This window comes from Cnephaeus nilssonii (assembly GCF_951640355.1).
Source record: "Cnephaeus nilssonii genome assembly, chromosome: 16".
NCBI lineage: Eukaryota > Metazoa > Chordata > Mammalia > Chiroptera > Vespertilionidae > Cnephaeus > Cnephaeus nilssonii.
The window spans coordinates 55,135,863-55,154,143 of record NC_137087.1 but is presented as its reverse complement, the minus strand read 5'-3'; the positions used below and the strand labels follow the sequence as shown (position 1 = coordinate 55,154,143).

Genomic DNA, 18,281 nt, shown 5'->3' with positions numbered 1-18,281 from the left:
GGGGCCGGACGGCCGAGGGAGGGACCGCAGGAGGTTGGCTGTGGGAGTGCACTGACCATTAGGAGGCAGCTCCTGTTTTGAGCATCTGCCACCTGGTGGTCAGTGCACATCATAGTGACTGATTGACTGGTCATTTGGTCGGCTGGTCTTAACGGTTGCTTAGGCTTTTATATATATACTAGAGGCCCAATGCACGAAATTCGTACAAGGGACTTGGCCTGCACTGCCGCGGCCCCTGCCCACCACCGTGGCTGCCTCTGCCTCGGCCCCCACTTGCTGTGTCTTCGTCCAGAAGGTCGTCCAGTCTAATTAACATATTACACTTTTATTATTATAGATACTAGAGGCCCAGTGCATGAATTTGTGCACAGGTGGGGTCCAGCCAGCCCAGCCCCAATCGGTGAATCGGGGCTGGGCCTATTGGGAGGAGGAGACAGCGGGAGACTGGCTGGCTGGCCTGCCCAGATCAGGACCGGGCTGGCTTGGGGGAGGGGCCACGGGCGATTGGCTAGCGGGCCCCACCCCCAATTAGGGTGGGGGGCCGATTGGGTGTGGGGTCGGCCATGGGAAGGGGCTATGGGTGGTTGGCCAGCCGGGCCCTACCCCCACCCCCTGATTGGGCCGGTTTGCTGGCTGCAGTGGGCGTCATAGCAACCGGTCATTCCAGTCGTTCTGGCGATCCGTCACTGGCTATATATATATATATATTTTTTTAATTTTTTTTTTTTGAGTACCTGCTGTACTTACAATACATTGCAATGGCTCGTTTAATCCTCACAAGAACCCTACACACGGGGTACTATCATTATCTCCATTTTATAATAAAGACCACGGAGAATGCGGGATATCAGCTAATAAATGGCAGTGATGATGTTTGAACTAGGGCTTTCTGACCCAAATCCTGTGCCCCTGCCATTATGGCACAGTGCCTAGCCTAGAATTTGGGAGGAGCTCCAAATGTCAGCTAGTTCTTGGATGTCCAGTCTCCTCTGACCTGTGAGAAGATTCCCAGTGGGATTTCTGTGTTAGTTGAGTAGCAGACACAGCACTCAGGAGCTTTGGTGTCTGGAACCTTTTTACTAACCATCCTTAAGATGGGTGGCCAAGGAAGGTTTTGCTCTTCTGTAGGATAAATACTCCCACTTTCACCCATAAATCGTATAGCTCTCTTCATAGCAGAGACAGTATAAGCTTTATTGCCCCACCCTCCATCGGCTTGTCGTGAGGATTATATAAGGTCTTGTAATGTGCTATAATGTAGCACGAATTCAACAAGCGTTTCACTTTTGTTTATTTTTGTTAAAAATACAACGCGTAGTTAAGAGGTAGACCGGTGAAATGTTAGGCTGATGATTTTATGAGCCACGGTGACGGAAAGGAAAAACGAGTTCTTTCGGAGGGAGAGCTGAAACTCCTGATTAGAAGCCATCTGACCCCTTTTTGAGGTTAGTAGCCATGCAAAAGCTAAAGCTAAAGCATGTTTGGAGCTCATTGAAACCCGAAGAAAGCCCATCAGCTACCATTATACATCACCTACCGGTAGATTGAGAGAGACGCACGGTGCACACATTAATAGAGAGTGCTGTTTTAAGATAGAGCACGGAATGTGTTTTGTCGAAGTAGGCCAATTGGTTGCTAGTGGTTGTTAGGTTTCTCAGAAGCTTAAGTAGAGTGACTTGCCCTTTCTGTACAAAACCTATTGAAAAGGAAATAGTTACCTAGACATACACCAAAGTTTCAGGCGATATAACAGCTTTCATCTTGAATATACATCACAGTAGTGTGTTAACATAGTATGAATAATGCCAGCAGACCTTGACCATTTAACTTAAAAAATGTATTGTTTCTTTCAAATTGGATTCCTATGCTAGTTTAGCATTAGTTCTTCTTCTTCTTCTTTTTTTTAATTGGAAGTCAAGGGCTTCAATGGAATCATCCATGCAGAAATGTTCTGTTCTAGGCACTGTACCACATTAGGTTCTTGTTAGAGTTGCTACCATTTCTGTGTTTCTTTTCCTCTTGCTTCTCATACCATAAACAGTTTAAAACCCTACAAGCTGTCCATAACATCAGTTCCTGAAAGACCCATTAGGCTATGAAACAAACTTCAAGGCAGTATAGGCATCATGAAAACAGTACTGTCTGGTTGAAATGTGTTACCTTTTGTGTTCCATGTTATCTACTCAAGGTGAAGTTCTTGTGTATTGTACAGACTTCTGGCATGTTGCCGTGGCTGTCTTGCTGCTGTAGGCAGCCTCTATATAGATCATCAAGGTTGGAAAGACTGTTACAAACCAATTGCTTTGTTTCTTAAATCTTTGAAATCATCTGTGTTGCAAGTTAATGCCACTATTCATGCCTTGTCACGAATGGAGAAGGCAGAGGAGAAGTTCTCAAACTATTCGGGCCAAAGACCCATTTAAAAAAATTATTGAGGACTGCAAAGAGCTTTTCTTTCTTTCTTCTTTTTCAAATATATTTTTATTGATTTCAGAGAGGAAGGGAGAGGGAGAGAGAGATAGAAACATGAATGATGAGAAAGAATCATCGATCAGCTGCTTCCTGCACACCCCAACACTGGGGATCGAGCCTGCAACCCCTGGTGGGGAACCGAACCATGACCTCCCGGTTCACAGGTTGAGGCTCAACCACTGAACCACAACAGCTGGGCCAAAGAGTTTTTCTGTAAGTGGGTTATCTATCAACATTTGCTGTATTAGAAATTAAAACTGAAATTTTAAAATGTTTATTTCATTTTATTAAAAATATAATAAGCCCACTATATGTTAACATGAATAACATTAAAAAATGAAAAATAATATATCTTTTTAAATTACACTTTTTATTTTGAGATAATTACAGATTCATATGCAGTTGCAAAAAATAATACCAAGAGGAATCGCTACCCAGTTTCCCTGAATGGAGCAGTCTTGCCAACTGTAGATAATATCAGAACCAGGACATTAACATACATACAGTCAAGATATAGAACAGTTCCAATACTATAAGGATTGCTTTTGTTGCCTTTTTTTTTAAAATTGATTTTCATAGAGGAAGGGAGAGGGAGAGAGAGATGGAAACATCAACAATAAGGGAGAATCATTGATCGGCTGCCTCCTGCACACCCCCTACTGGGGATCGAGCCTGCAACCCAGGCATGTGCCCTTGACCCGAATCAAACCCGGGACCCTTCTGTCTGCAGGCTGAGGCTCTATCCATTGAGCCAAACCAACTATGGCTCTGTTTTCCTTTTATGGCCATATCCCTCTTCCCCCAACCACCAGCCCTTGCAACTATTAATCTCTTCTCCACTTCTGATGAGGAAATCAAAACTCAGAGAGAGGCTAAGAGACTTTCCTAGTTGAGAAAATAAAAAATATATCCAGTTTCTAAACTCCCAACTAGGCTTTTACTCTTGCCTCAATCTCACTGCCTCTTCATAGCTGACCATTAAATATGTTAAGGAGGGCAAAGTCCAATTGTCTAATAGATTTGCCTGTCTGAAACATGATTGTTAATGGTAATGGTTGCATATTGCCTGGCATGCATGTGGTAGGTTTACAGTAAAGAATGCCTACTTTTTATTAACTGTCCTTTCAGATTATATTAATGACTGTCACACCTGAATTATAACAAAGAAGCACTAGAATAATTCAATGTGGGCGGCAAAATTCTTTGAAGAATAACTAGTTATAATTGGGGAGTCTGAACACATTTTGGAGTTGCACGTTTAATATGCAGTATGGTTAATTGCACTGTAATTACAGTATTTTAGAATGCCATGCTAAGTGTTTAATCCTTTTCAGGTTTGTCTTCCAATCAGTGGTCTGCTTTTATTTTCCAGATTGATGAAGTCTGCCTCAGAGAAGGGGGTAGGTAACAAGATTGTGCTGATGTGTCTAATCAACTGGGAAAGTTGTAAAGTGAATCTTTTCTATCTGGAATTTATATTTAATCACAGCTATGTTCTCTTTGTGAATGAGTGTTGATTAGTTAGTTGTCAGAATATGAAAACAATAAAAGCTTTTATTTACCCAGATAAGTTATGCTAGCATCATTATTTGGGCCTGCTTGAGCTGATGGGGATATTTACAATACCTCCACACATAGATCCACTTAATCTTATTCACAATGTTAATTATATACTCCAAGAGTTACTTTCAGGCACTTATTTATAGTGTTTACTATTCATATTTGTTTATACATGGTTGTATGGTTCCCCTCCTTTTCACTGGACTGTGCCCCTTTTAAGTTGCAAAAGGCATCCACGCATAGAAGCCTGATTCGAAATAGTTTGTTCACAGAAATTGGATGACATCTAATTCAAGAAAGGCAACTCATCCGGGTTTCAGAGCTTCGGTGGAATTACACCATTGAGCTGACTTTTAGTAGTTTCCTTTTGCCTTCATGTATTTGCATATGCTTTTTCAGTATCTGGAGTTTGCTTTTTCCATATAGTCCCTGCAAACTACTATTCATTCTTCAAGACCTGGCTTGAAATTTCATTCCTCAAGGAAGCATACCCTAATTCTACCAGAGAGTTAATTATTGCCCCCTTTATATCATTGCTGTATCGGAACATTACTATCATCACAGCCCCATCATACTGTATTGCAATTATTTTTTATTTTACTTTTGCTTTCATTAACAGATCGGTTTGTTTGAGAGTGAGGGCTATAATGTATTTATCTCTCGCATCCAAGTCTAATCATGCCTAGTGCAGAGTAGGTGCTTGATAATTTCTTACTGTTCATTGTTGTTGATTAATCCTTTAATTTTTTTTTAATATTTAAAGGTTTTTTTAGACTAGTTTTAGGTTCACAGCAAAATTGAGAGGAAGGTAAAGAGATTTCCCATATATCCTCTGTGCCTACATATGTATAGCCTCCCAATATCAACATCTCCCACCAAACGGTATATTTGTTATAATTGGTCAACATACATTGACACATAATCATCCAAATCCATAATTTACATTACCGTTCACTCTTGGTATTGTACATTATATGTGTCCATCATTATAGTATCATACAAGTACCATTCATTACCATAGAATTTTTACTGAGATATAATTGACATATATATCCTATATAACAAAAGCCTAATATGCTAAGTGTCCGACCATTCATTGGACCATTCAACCAGTTGTTATGACATGCACTGACTAACAGAGGGCAGAAGCTCTAACCAGTAGGTTAGCTTGCTGCTGGGGTCCGGCTGATCGGGACTGGGCAAGACGGGCCAGACACACCCTGGAGCCCTCCTGCAGTCCCTCCCCGCCTATGTCATGCACCAGTGGGGTCCCTCGGCCTGGCCTGCACCTTCTCGCAATCCAGGACCCCTCAAGGGATGTTGGAGAGCTGGTTTCGGGCTGATCCCTACAGGCCAGACCAAGGGAATCCACCAGTGTATGAATCCATGCACTGGGCCTCTAGTGTCATATTAGTTATAATGTATAACATATATACATTATGTTAGTTTCAGGTGTTCAACATAATGGCTTGATATTTGTATATATTGCAAAATGATAACCACAATAAGTCTAGTTAATATTCATTACCATATATAGTTATAACATCTTATTTTTAAATTAAATGTATTGGGGTCACATTGGTTAATAAAATTATATAGGCTCACGTGTGCAATTTTATAATACATCATCTCTATATTGCATTGTGTGTTTACCAGCCAAAATCAAATTTTCTGTCGCATATATTTGACCCCCTTTATCCATTACTAACCCCCCCTCCATTTCCACTTTTCCTCTGGTAACTACCATAGTGTATGAGTTTTTGTTTGTTCATTTGTTGCTTTCAGTTTTATAATCCCATATATGACTGAAATCATATGGTTTTTGACTTTTTTCATCTGACTTACTTTACTTCATAAGGTATTCTCAAGATTCATTTATGTGTCATAAATAGCAGTGTTTCATCTTTTCTTATGGCTGAGTAGTATTTCATTGTATATATGTACCACTTCTTTATTCAATCATCTATCAAGGGACGCTTTGGTTGTTTCCATGTCTTTGCCACCATGAATAATGCTGCAAACATACAGGTACATAATTCTTTATGAATAAATGTCTTCATTTATTCATAAAGATATATGGTAACTTTATTCTTATATTTTGAGGAACTTCCATACTGTTTTCTATAGTGTCTATACCAGTTTACATTCCTACTAGGAGTGAATGAGTGTTTCTTTATCTCCACAACTTCTCCAACACTTGTAATTACCTGTCTTGTTGATAGTGGCCAATCTGAATACCTCTTATCTCATTCCCATTTGAAAATTCATACCTTTATCCTACCCCTTTTATGTTTTTGTTGTCACAAATTATCCCAATTTATACTGGGAATTCATTTCTGAATTACAGTAGCTATTGTCTTCTTTTCTTTTTAAAAATGTTTTGCCTCCTTGAAACTTTGTTATATTTAGGTTTGTATAATACCCTATTCTAGTAAAGGGTTGCAATATCCTGCTTCTATCTGTCTGCCATTTTACTCATAATTTTGTATCCTTTTGTCTTTTTGTTTCAAGTAGAATAATCCCCTTTACTATTTCCTACAATAGAGGTTTTGTGGTCGTAAATTCCCCCAGCTTCTATGTATCTGGAAAAGTCTTTATTTCTCCTCCATATCTAAAGGATAACTTTGCTGGATATATTACTCTTGGCTGGTAATTTCTCTCTTTCAATAGTTTGAATATTTGATTCTACTCTCCCCTAGCTTGTAGAGTTTCTGCTAAAAAAATCCAGTGATAATCTAGTGGGATTTCCTTTTGAGGTTACTGTCTTCTTTTCTCTGGCTGCCTTGAGAATGATTTTTTTTGTCAATAATTTTTGACAGTTCTAATATAATGGGCCTTGGAAAAGGCCTTTTTCAGATTCACATAATTAGGTGTTCTGTTTGCTTCTTCAATTTGAAGATCTAGCTCTTTCCATAGGTTTGGGAAGTTCTCATCAACTATTTATTTAAAAAGTGTGTTCTGTTTCCTTTTTTCTCTCTGGTCCTTTAGGTATACCCATTTTTCTATACTGCTTTTTCTGATGGAGTCATATAGTCCACCTAGAGTTTTTTCTTCCTTCCTTTCTTTCATTTTCTCTCAAGTCTCTCTCTTCTTTCACCTGGGTCATTTCTAGATGTCTATCTTCAATATCATGAATTCTTTCCTTCATCTGGTCAACTCTATTTCCTAAGCTTGCTAATTCATTCTTCCTCTCTTTTATTGAGTTCCTCATCTCTAGACTTTCTTATTTGGTTCTTCCTTAAGGTTTCAATGTCTTTGGTAAAGTTCTCATTTTGTTTACTGCTTTTATTTCTGAGTTCATTAAAGTACCTATCTGTGTTTTCTTGTATTTCATTGAGGTCTTTTAGAACTGCAGTCTTGAATTCTCTGTCATTTAAATCACATATTTCCATGTCTTCAAATTTATTTTCTGGAGATTGTTCATTTTCTTTCTGAGCTGCCTCATCGCCTTAGTTATTTGATGGACTACTTGTCTGTCTAGACATCTATGGAAATGAAATCTGCTTTTGTAAAAGAATGGCACTTGTCTATTTAGTAGGTTAAGAAGAAATCTGTCTCTCTTTTTTCCAGTAGGTGGCACTGAGGCGCAAGTTTTTAAGTTTTTCTTGCACTGCTCTGGCTTCTAGGAACTCTGAGGGGTGGTGGGAAATGCCCTGTATTCCCTGAGGAGGTGGGTGTGTCCTCTGAGACCAGGTCACCTCAGTCTCAGAGTACCACCTCCATGGGGGAATGAGGTGGGCAATGAGGTTCCAAGCCCATGGAATCCCAGCACTGCCCCCTGCAAACAGACACTGCCTGCGGTTTAGCTGCTCTGTTGTGGGGGTGGGGTGAGCTGGGAGAAGCTGGCTAGTGCCTTTGTGGCTTTGTTCTCCTCTCTCTAATAGTAACTCTGAGACCTCAGTTGCCTTACCTCTGTATCTCCCCGCTGTCACTGGGATTAGCTGCAGCATGCACTTGCCACTTAGGGACATATGCTTCTGTCTCTCCAGCCCTCAGGGCTGCAGGTAATGTGCTCTGTAGCCCGACACTCACTGCTACAGCTTCTTCAGGGGCCTGCTGCTAGCTGTGGGAGGGTGAGGGAAGGCAAACTCTAGAAGGGTGAGGGGAGGCAGCCAGTCTCTGTGGCTTATTTTTCTGCCTGGCAATGGTGACCCCCAGGTAACTGTGGCCACATCTCTGCATTCCATTTCTGCCCTGGTCACCTGGTTTGGCCACAGCATGTATGTATATATCACATTTTGTTTATCTAAGTACCAAATGAAGGAGATTGGGTTGTGTTTACTTTTTGACAATATGAATAATGCTACTCTGAACATCCATGTAAAAGTTTTGTGTGAACATATGTTTTCAATTATCTTGGGTATATATGTATGAGTGTGCAATTTCTGAGTCATGTGGTAACTCTATGTTTAACTTTTTGAGGAGCTGCCAGATTGTTTTCCCAAATGATTATATTACTTTACATTTCCACTGCCAATGTGTGAGGGTTCCATTTCTCTACATTCCACCCAGCAGTTGTTATGTCTGTCTTATTGATGATAGCCATCTCAGTGGGTATGAAATGATATCTCATTGTGGTTTTGATTTGCATTTACCTAATGACTAATGACTAATTAGGAAAAATCATCAAGAGCAAAGATATGTCATAGAGACCAAGGCTAAGATCATCTGTTCCCTGGCATTCCCAATGACTATGTACTTTTATATTTGCCCTTTACTAGAAATGTTAACTTCTTCATATAGGTTTGAGATACTGTCTAGTGCCTTTTGATTTAAACCTAAAGGACTCCCTTTAGCATTTCTTGCAGGACAGGTCTAGTGGTAACAACTTTCTTCAATTTTTGTTTATTTGGAAATGTCTTAATATCTGTATCATCTTTAAAGGACAGTTTTGCTGGATATAGAATTCTTGGTTGACAATTTTTAATTTTCAGGACTTTAAATATTTCATCCTACTGCCTCATGTTTTCTACAGTTTCTGATGAGAAACTCGCTGTTAATCTTATTGAGGATCCTTGTATGAAATAAATCACTGAATTCTGAAAAATAATTTTTAATCAAATTTGAGATCTTTTTAGCCATTATTTTGTCATTTAATTTTTTAAATTTACCATTTGGGTCATCAATTTCATGTGTGTTAAACTGGTTGGTGTTGTATTTCAGATCTGTGAGGGTTGTTTAATTTTTCAAAAGATATTTTTTTCTCTGTGTTTTATTTTGGATTATTTCTATGGCTGTGCTTCAAGATCACTGATTTTTCTTCTACATTTCTAATTTGCTGTAAATCCTATAGGTATGGACAGGGATTTTTTCTTTTTTCATTTCTGATATGGTATTTTTTAGTTCCATTGGAATGTTTTTTTATAATTCCTCTTTCCTCATCTTGTTTATATTAACCTTCAGATCTTTTATATATACTTTGATCATAGTTATAAACCTTACAATGTTGCTTATAAAGTCCTAGTCTGCTAATTTCATTATCTCTCTCATTTCTTGTTTCTATTGACTGATTTATCTCCTCATTTCAGGTCATATTTTTCTGCTTCTTTGCTTACTGTAATATTTGAATGCTTGATATTGTGAATTTTACATTGTTGAATGTTGAATTGAGTTGTAATAATTTAATGATTACATTAAATAATAAATCTATCATAACTATCATAACTTTTATTGTTGTTCTTCTGTATGTAATGCATATTTTTCTTTGGCTGCTTTTAAGACCTGAATGTTATGTTTAGTTTTTTAACAGTTTGACTATGATATGCCTATGCCTGGTCCTTGTATTCTTGCTGCATTACTTATAAAGAGACAAATATTAGTAACAACTCAGATATCTAAGAATTTGAGAATAGATAAGTATCCATCAATATAATGGAATGGCATTGAATAACTATGTAGATTATGTTGGTACAAGATAAAGTGTATATGAAATAATGTTTAATAAAAGAACAAACTATTAACTATACAAATATTTGAAACATGAAAATATTTTTATTACAAACTTATACATTTAAGAGTTATGTAAGTAGTGTATTAAGGTAAAAGTTTTCTTTTTCTGAAAATCTGTTTCTCAACACAGCTTTATTGAAATAGAATTAACATACCATACAATGCTCCCATGCAAAGCATACATTTAAAATGTACAATTCTAGCCCAGGCTGGGTGGCTTGGTTGGAGTATCATCCCATACACCAGAAGGTTGCAGGTTAGATTCCTGGTTAGGGCACATACCTAGGTCATGGGTTTGATCCCCAGTCAGGGCACCTATGGGAGCCAACCAATCATGTTCTCTCTCTCTCTCTCTGTCTCTCTCTCTGTCTCTCTCTCTCACTCTCTCTCTCCCCCCCTCCCTTTCCACTTCCTCTCTCTCTCCATTCCTCTCTCTCTCCCTTCCCCTCTCTCTAAAATAAAAATATATATATATATATCCCCAGGTGAGGATTTTTAAAAAAAAAATCTGTACCATTCTATGGCTTTAAATATATTCACAGAGTTGTGCAACCATCACTGCAATCAATCTTAGAATAATCTTATCACCTCAACAAGAAACCCCATATCTATTAGCAGCCACTTCCCATTTTCCCCAATGCCCTTAGTCCTAGAAAATCACCCACTAATTAACTTCCTTTCTTGATGGATTTGCCTATTCTGGGCATTCTATTGGAATGAAGTCATACAATAGCTGGTGTTTTCTTGCTTGCTTTTTTTCCCCACTTAGCATAATGTTTCAAAGTTCATCCATGTTGTTATCATGTATTTATACATTAGTTCTCCTTATTGTTAAATAATATCCCAATGTTATCATTTTATACATAATTAACATAATAATAAATAGCTCTGTGTATAAAGCCTTTTAGGGCAGATTCCCTAATATGAAATTAATATTATGGGATCAAAGGAAATAAATATTTTTCCTGTTGTATTTTGATCTTATTAACCTATTTACCTCAAAAGATTACATAAATAATGTGATTTTACTTTAATTTCCTGAAAACACAAACAAATATGAAAGAGAAAATCTTTCTGATCACTGCTCTCTCCCACTCCACTCCTTACCCATTGGGCTTGCTCATTTACTTTCTACCCCACAGAGGCAGTCATTATCCTGAGTTTGGTACATAGCCTTCCAATTCATTTTTTAAAAGTCTCTCCTTGCCCTCTCTCTGTCTGTATATGTACATGAGTAGATACATACATCTTTAATGGTTTTTAATTACATGTTATTGGAGGTTTATAAATTAATGTGATGCCTGCTACATAGATCCCTATGTGCATTATTAAACAGAACAAAAACTAATTCTATCACTACTACCCTTTCCATCAATATTCATATCATATAAATAAACCATAGTGTAATGGGAGATCTGAATCCCAATAATTGACTCTAATAGCCACCCTAATAATTCATTCCATGCCCCCAAGATAATACCATATTGTATTTCAGGAGGCTATTTTAATTTCAAGGAAGGTAAACAGGATTAATTTCAAGGAGCTGCAGATTCAATGTAGGACCAAAGCACTCAGTTTGATTGTAGATTTGATGATTAACTCATTCTTAAGCTCCAAAACTGCTACCTAATTTGTTACATAATTGAAGTAGACAATTAAATCAGCCATTTAAAAATGGAACTTTGTGAACTAACCCAAATATTTAACAGATACTCTGCTCACATTTGTTTGAGTATGAGAAAGTATTCTGATTTTTTAAATTTAGGTTTGGAGGAGGTTTGGTCATTGCCCAACATTCAGGGGGACAGGTCAGGTTTAACAGGTTTCCTGGCTGCAGGGCAAAACCTAGGTCGCCGTGGATTGTTACCCCAATCTCTTGAATTTTTTCTCTGGAAAGAAATTATTTCTCTTTATACAAAATACCTGATGGTAATACATATCATTCATATTTTCCTGTAGTTGAGTCTGAATTGACTCATGTTTCCTGGGCCTTTTTTATTTTTTTTTAAATATATTTTTATTGATTTCAGAGAGAAAGGGAGAGGGAGAGATAGAAACATCAGTGATGAGAGAGAATCATGGATGGGCTGCCTCCTGCACACCCCCTACTGGGGTTCAACACCAAAACCTGGGCATGTGCCCTTGATGGGAATCAACCCGGGACCCTTCAGTCTGCAAGATGATGCTCTATCCACTGAGCCAAACCAGCTGGGGCTCCTGGGCCCTTTTTAAACTTTGAGGATTAAAAAGTAATTTCAAGGCAAAGCCCATTTGATCGCTTGGGGATCTTATGAAAAACTAGGGAAAGAATTGAATAATTAAGACCCTATACTAAATTTATTTTTAAAGTTTCAAAATGTTAGTTAGTTCACTCTAAAAATACTGTGCAGCCCTTTTAGATCACTCTACCACTGAACCGCCTATGCCAGTGGTCGGCAAACTCATTAGTCAACAGAGCCAAATACCAACAGTACAACGATTGAAATTTCTTTTGAGAGCCAAATTTTTTAAACTTAAACTATATAGGTAGGTACGTTGTTATTAACTTAATTAGGGTACTCCTAAGCTGGCCTTTGCTAAAAACTCAAAGGGCCAAAGAGCCGCATGTGGCTCGTGAGCCGCAGTTTGCTGACCACGGACCTATGCTAAACTATTATACCACCTTTTTAGGCGAACGAAGAGCTACTGCTTCTTCAAGCTTGTTTGAGTTACAATTTAGAAGGAGTATCAGACAGATTACAGCATTTACCTATATTTCAGCCCCCTCCCACCCCATCTATCATGGAGAGACCCCCCTCAGCAAATGAAATTGGGCGTTTGCATTAAAATAGCAAATGAGAAATGAGCAGACGCACTTTGCTGGTGTAGTACCCACACTAAGAGTTTTGGGGCTGAGAAAAACCAAGATGTTCAGTAAATCTAACTTCATTGGATGCTTAATGATCAGTGTTAAAGGACTGTGCCTGTTTTAGCCCATAATTAGCATCTACACCCCCTTTTTCGCAGACCCATAACCTTAAAAAACACACCCACCTATTGTAAGTCAAATTCTGGATTTGATGTTTTGTATGTCTTCCTCTCCCTGTTCAACCCTTACAACGCTCTGTGGGGAGTGGGTATTAGTGTTATTCCCATTCTTTAGATAAAGTTCCAAGAGGTCAGTAGACTGGCCAGAGGCTAACCAGCAGCAATTGGGGGTTGGGAGAGCCATTTTGACATGGCAGGCCTGCCTCCCCTCTTCTGCTCAGGGTCAGAGCCAGAGCTGGGTTTACACAGTGCGGAGGGCAGCGAAGGGGGGACATACGCTGGGCTCCCCTCCGCCAGGCGATGCTGCCAGGCCGCTGTGTGACCTTGGGCATTTGGACCGCAGTGGCAGCCTCGCTCAAGAGGAAGTCCTCCCATCAGGACCAGGGGATCCGCGGGGACCTGCGCCCCACGTGCTGCAGGGCCCACGTTCTGACCCCCTCCCAACCCCAAGGAGGTTGGAGACAGCCAGCCCTGGGAACTGGGAACTGACGACCACGCCCTCCTGGCTCAGTGTGTCCACTTAATGGACCGGACTGTTTCAGACCCTGCCTGCTTTTCCAGGTGCAAAACGCGCACCCCTGCGCCCGCCACCGCCGCCCCGCCCCAGAGTCCCCCGAGAGGGAATGGGGAAGGCGCCCGTTAGGTCCCGCTCCACGGGGGAGGCTCGCGGAGACCCGCCCTTGCGCAGTGTTTAGCGTGGGGTTCCCACAGACGCTCTAGATCCGGGGCCGGTTTTGTTCAGAACCCACCTCTTGGGGTCCCGGAGGGGCGGGTAGGCGGAGAAAGGTGTGCAAAAGCGAGCCAGGGCGAACCCCAACGCTGGCCCGCAGGCACGCTGGCCCGCAGGCCCGCACGCCCTCCCGCCAGCGCCACCTGCGGCGCCGGCCTCCGCGGAGAAAGCCGAGCCGCCCCTGCGATCGCGGGCCGGGGCGGGGGCTGCAGTCCCGGCCACCGCGGGGCCCTCCCCGCCCCACCCCCCGCGCTCGGCTGCGGGGCGCCCCGCCCCCGCTCCCGCCGGCAGGTGAAGTGGCTCGGGCGGCGGACTAGGTGCGCGGGGATGATCTCACCCGTGCGCTCCGCGCCAGGAGGAGGAGGAGCGGGAGCCAATCCAACTTCCGGGTAGGGGAGCCGCACGCCGCCGGCGTCTCGCTTTTCCTTCCCCCTCCCCCGCCGCCTCCCTCGCCGCTCCCTCCGGTCCTTTTCTGCCGGTCGACCCCACCTGTCAAAATGAACAGCTCGGACGAGGAGAAGCAGCTGCAGCTCATCACCAACCTAAAGGAGCAAGGTAGGCGGGCGCGCGGCCGCCAGGTGCGGGCAGCGCGGCCCATGGGCGGGGCGGCTCCCGGGCGCTGGGTTGAGGCTCGTGGGAGCGGGGCGGTCGGTGGTGCGGCCGCGTGGGCGCCCGCGGAGCGCCGTTACCCGTGCGGGAGCATCCCTCGCGCCCCGCGCGCCTCGGAGAGCCCAGGGCCGAGGGTAGCGCGCGGGGGCGGGGAGTGTCGGCGCGCCCGGCAGTGCGGGAAAGGCTGCTGCCCGCCGGTTGCTTTAGCTGGCGATCCCGATCCGGGGTGTTGGGGGAAGGGGACGAGGATTCGGCTCCACGGCCCCACCTGCCACGCGGGGTTAGCGCGTGGGGCCGGATATCTTGGGAGGGGGTGGTGCGGGCAGCTCAGCTGGCCCTGCTCCCTAGCGTGGCCCCACCCTTGCCCTTTGGCGCTGGGAGGCCTGCAGCTTGCGCTCCAGCCTTCCCAGCTTTTCAGCCTGGGTGGCTCTAGTTCCTCTTTCTTTACCCAGCTAGGATTTTCAGGCCACGATAACGTTTGATCACTTCTCGTTTTTAGCCAGTTATTAGTCAGGGAGACAATACCTTGCCTGTGTCCGGCTTCCTGAATGAACACGAGGCTCTCCACTGGACAGCCAGGCATGCCCACGCCTTTCCACGCTGCCTGGTCATGGGAGATGGCCCCTTCGTGAAGAACTGTGTGAACCAGTCCTTTTCATCTCTTAACCGCACTTCTGAACAAAGGCAAATAGATGTGAACCTAACCCTTTTAAAATGTGAAGGGATTATTACCCTGACCACAGGTGGCCTTGAGGGTAGGGGTCAAGAAAGAGAGGAAGTAGGACCTTAGGGAAATGCGCTTTTCTGACCCGCTTGCTGACATGGCCACTCTGCAGAAGAGCCTCATGGGGCCCCTTCTCCGAGGCTGATCCTGGGTGGTTAGTCCCAGCTGTTTCACTTCTCTTTGCTCAACTCACCAACTCCGTGAACTTGGAGGAGGCGGTTTTTTTCTTTCCCAGGCGCCTTAGGGTTCCTTCTTACCTGTCCATTGGCGAGAGCTAAAGCAGGTGATTTCATGAGGTCCTGCCCAGTGCTGTGACTTGGCAGGGATTTGTGAATCCTGCTGGAGCGCACACGCCTGGAAACATGTCTGTTTACTGTGTGAGCTTGGGGATGTTCTTGAACCTGACGGGAATGGTCGGAACGCCTTCCTCTGTGGTATCTAGAAAATGTTGGGAAAATGTGAGTGGATTTTGCCTTCCCAGTACCTTCAACTCCTATTGTAGATTAGCCCAAGGTCATAAAGTCACAGGCATCAGTGAATCTGGTGGGTGGGCAAAATTCCTGAAGTGTTTTAGTGAAGGGCTGGATTCTGTGAGTATTTTTATTTTTTATTTTTAAAATATATTTTATTGATTTTTTACACAGAGGAAGGGAGAGGGATAGAGTTAGAAACATGGATGAGAGAGAAACATCGATGAGCTGCCTCCTGCACACCCCCTACTGGTGATGTGCCTGCAACCAAGGTACATGCCCTTGATGGAATCGAACCTGGGACCCTTCAGTCTGCAGGCTGACCAGGCTGACGCTCTATCTACTGAGCCAAACCGGTTAGGGCTCTATAGGTATTTTTAAAATTTCTAATAACATCCCCCAATAACATAAAGCCTTTTTAAAATTCAAATATAGTGGACATATAATATATTAGTTTCAGATGTACAATGTAGTGATTCAACCTTTATGTATATCTTATGATAGAATCACAGCGAAAAACCTAGTAACCATCTGGTATTTGACAAAGTTATTATATTATTGACTATATTCCCTGTGCTATATACCGATGACTTATTTGTTTTATAACTGGAAATTTGAACCTCTTTTTTCCCCCCTTCACTTTTTACCCTCCCCTAAAGACTCTTACTTCAGATTCTAGAGATTTCATTATTGGTAATATTGGCCATTGGGTACCAGATCTTTCGATGGATGGTCAGTTTCAAATAAGAAGAAGATAAAAATTGCACTCTTCCCCCCCCCCCCGCCATTCTGTATATAATTTCAAAGGTAGAGTAACAGCGCAGATAACCCACAAGTTGTTTATATTTGATTTTGGAATGCATTCTCTGTCTCTATGTCGGATATGAGAGCTGAGAAAAAGGGTGGAGTCTTAAGTTTCTGGTTCTTTCTCATACTGGAAAACAAATACATGTCATTGGCATTTTTAGAGGATGCATTTCCTTGGTTATAGACATATCAAAGGCAATAGACCAGTTAGAGTTTGAAATTTGTGTTTCTTAAAAGGTACACTTTTATGTTTTTTAGGATATTGAATCTGGTTACCCAGGTGTTGGAACTTTTTGCAGCCCACAGTGTGATTTTTATACATCTCAAAACCAGGGCATTTGTCTGTCATTGGATCATAGACTGTGCTTACAAGTTTGAGAGTATTTACTAGTAATTGCTGTTTGACCGATGGAACTCACTGAGAAAATAGGGGCTTGAGGTGGAAAAAAAGGCAACTAGATGTTTGGGCTCTTACTAATATAATCAATTTTGTAAGCTGATGGTGTGTATAATTTATTTTTGAAAATAGTACTTTGTACTACCTGTTAATAACATTGAATAACTCCACTAACCCCTATTTAATGTGAACAAGAACTAATATCCATCAAATACTCTTATTTTCCTTTTTTAATGCTGAGGAAACATGTTCATTTATTCTTTTAACCAATACTTACGAGGTACCTACCATATGTAAGGCCCATGGGCTAGGCATTGGGGGGTGGGATGGTGAACCAGTCTTTGCTCTCACCAAGTTTATTGTCTGGTAGACAGTCATTCATAAAATAATCATATAAATAAATTTGTACAATTACAAATCTTTTTTCTAGGACAGATTCTTAGAAATGGACTTGATGGATTAGAAGGAATGTACACATAAAGTTTTGCTGGCCATTGCAAAATGCCCCCCCAAATGGCTATACCAGTTCACATCCCCCCGCCCCCAGCAGTACCCATGACACCACACAGTGGCCAACCCTGACCAACAGCACTCTTTATTAATTTTGACAGCCTGACAAGTTTCTTAATTTCGCCAATCTAATGAACAAAAATGGTACCTTGAAAGAGATCTGTATTATCTGGTTATTAGTGAGGTTTGAAATCTTTCCACATGTTTATCGACCGTTGAGGTTTCATCGCATTGTTCCTTCCTTCGTGAGTTTTAAGTCTGAAATTCGAACCCATTCCCCAGGAGGGAGCTCAGAGAGAAGCATGCTATCTACTCTGAATGGCAGAGCTGACAGCGGCCTTCCCTAATGTGAGGCCTTCAGTGGTGTGGTGAATAAGGTTGCTTTTGACAAAAGTTGTGAAATGTAATGACGGAGTCTGTCATAATATGAACAATCTCTAATTTATACTTACCATTTCCTAAGCTCATGTCTTATAAATCACACCCACTTCTGAATTACTTCAAAACATTGTATGTTCCCTTCTAGTGAATGGTATAATTAGCTATATTATGTCTTTCCAGAAAGTTATATTATGTCCTTTAAAAAAAAATTAGCCAGTGTGCGATAGCTTATGTGCAAGCAGATGTTGAGGTAATGAGGTAGAATTCTCCTTTTGTCTTTTTGGGGGCTTTATTTTATTGGACTGATTGACATCTCTAATGTACTGAGAAATGGCAACTTGGGAGACTATTTCCAATGCATATTTCCTAGCTACTAAAGTGGACATTTCCCTTACAAAACATCATACAATTTGCTCCCCTTCCAGAATTCTGTTGGGAAATGACAGACTTAGCTTAGCATTTGTTTAAGGTATATGATTTTCTTTGTAATTTATTCAACCCACATGCATTGAATATTCATAGCCAGGCTCTGTGCTAGGCATCAGAGATACAGAGATGAATAAAACCTTGCCCCTCCTGGTGAGGATTTCCTACTCTAGAGATGGTGGTAGGCCTGTAAATTGCAGGAAGAATGTCTAATCCGCA

The 18,281-nt window shown here is 41.7% G+C and overlaps 1 protein-coding gene across 3 annotated transcripts in view; it reads left to right on the top strand.

Annotated features, from left to right (window-relative positions):
- Positions 1–14,035: 14,035 nt before the first annotated feature.
- SHTN1 (shootin 1) overlaps positions 14,036–18,281 on the top strand; it is an 89,510-nt gene continuing 85,264 nt past the window's right edge. For 2 of the 3 annotated variants that reach the window (XM_079793573.1, XM_079793570.1), the window contains exon 1: positions 14,219–14,293. Coding sequence is in view for 1 of the 3 variants with exons in the window: in XM_079793572.1 (XP_079649698.1) it covers positions 14,236–14,293 (58 nt within the window). In the remaining 2 variants the exon portion in view is untranslated. Of the gene's footprint in view, positions 14,294–18,281 lie in introns of all 3 variants that reach the window. The other variant, XM_079793572.1, reaches the window with a different exon arrangement.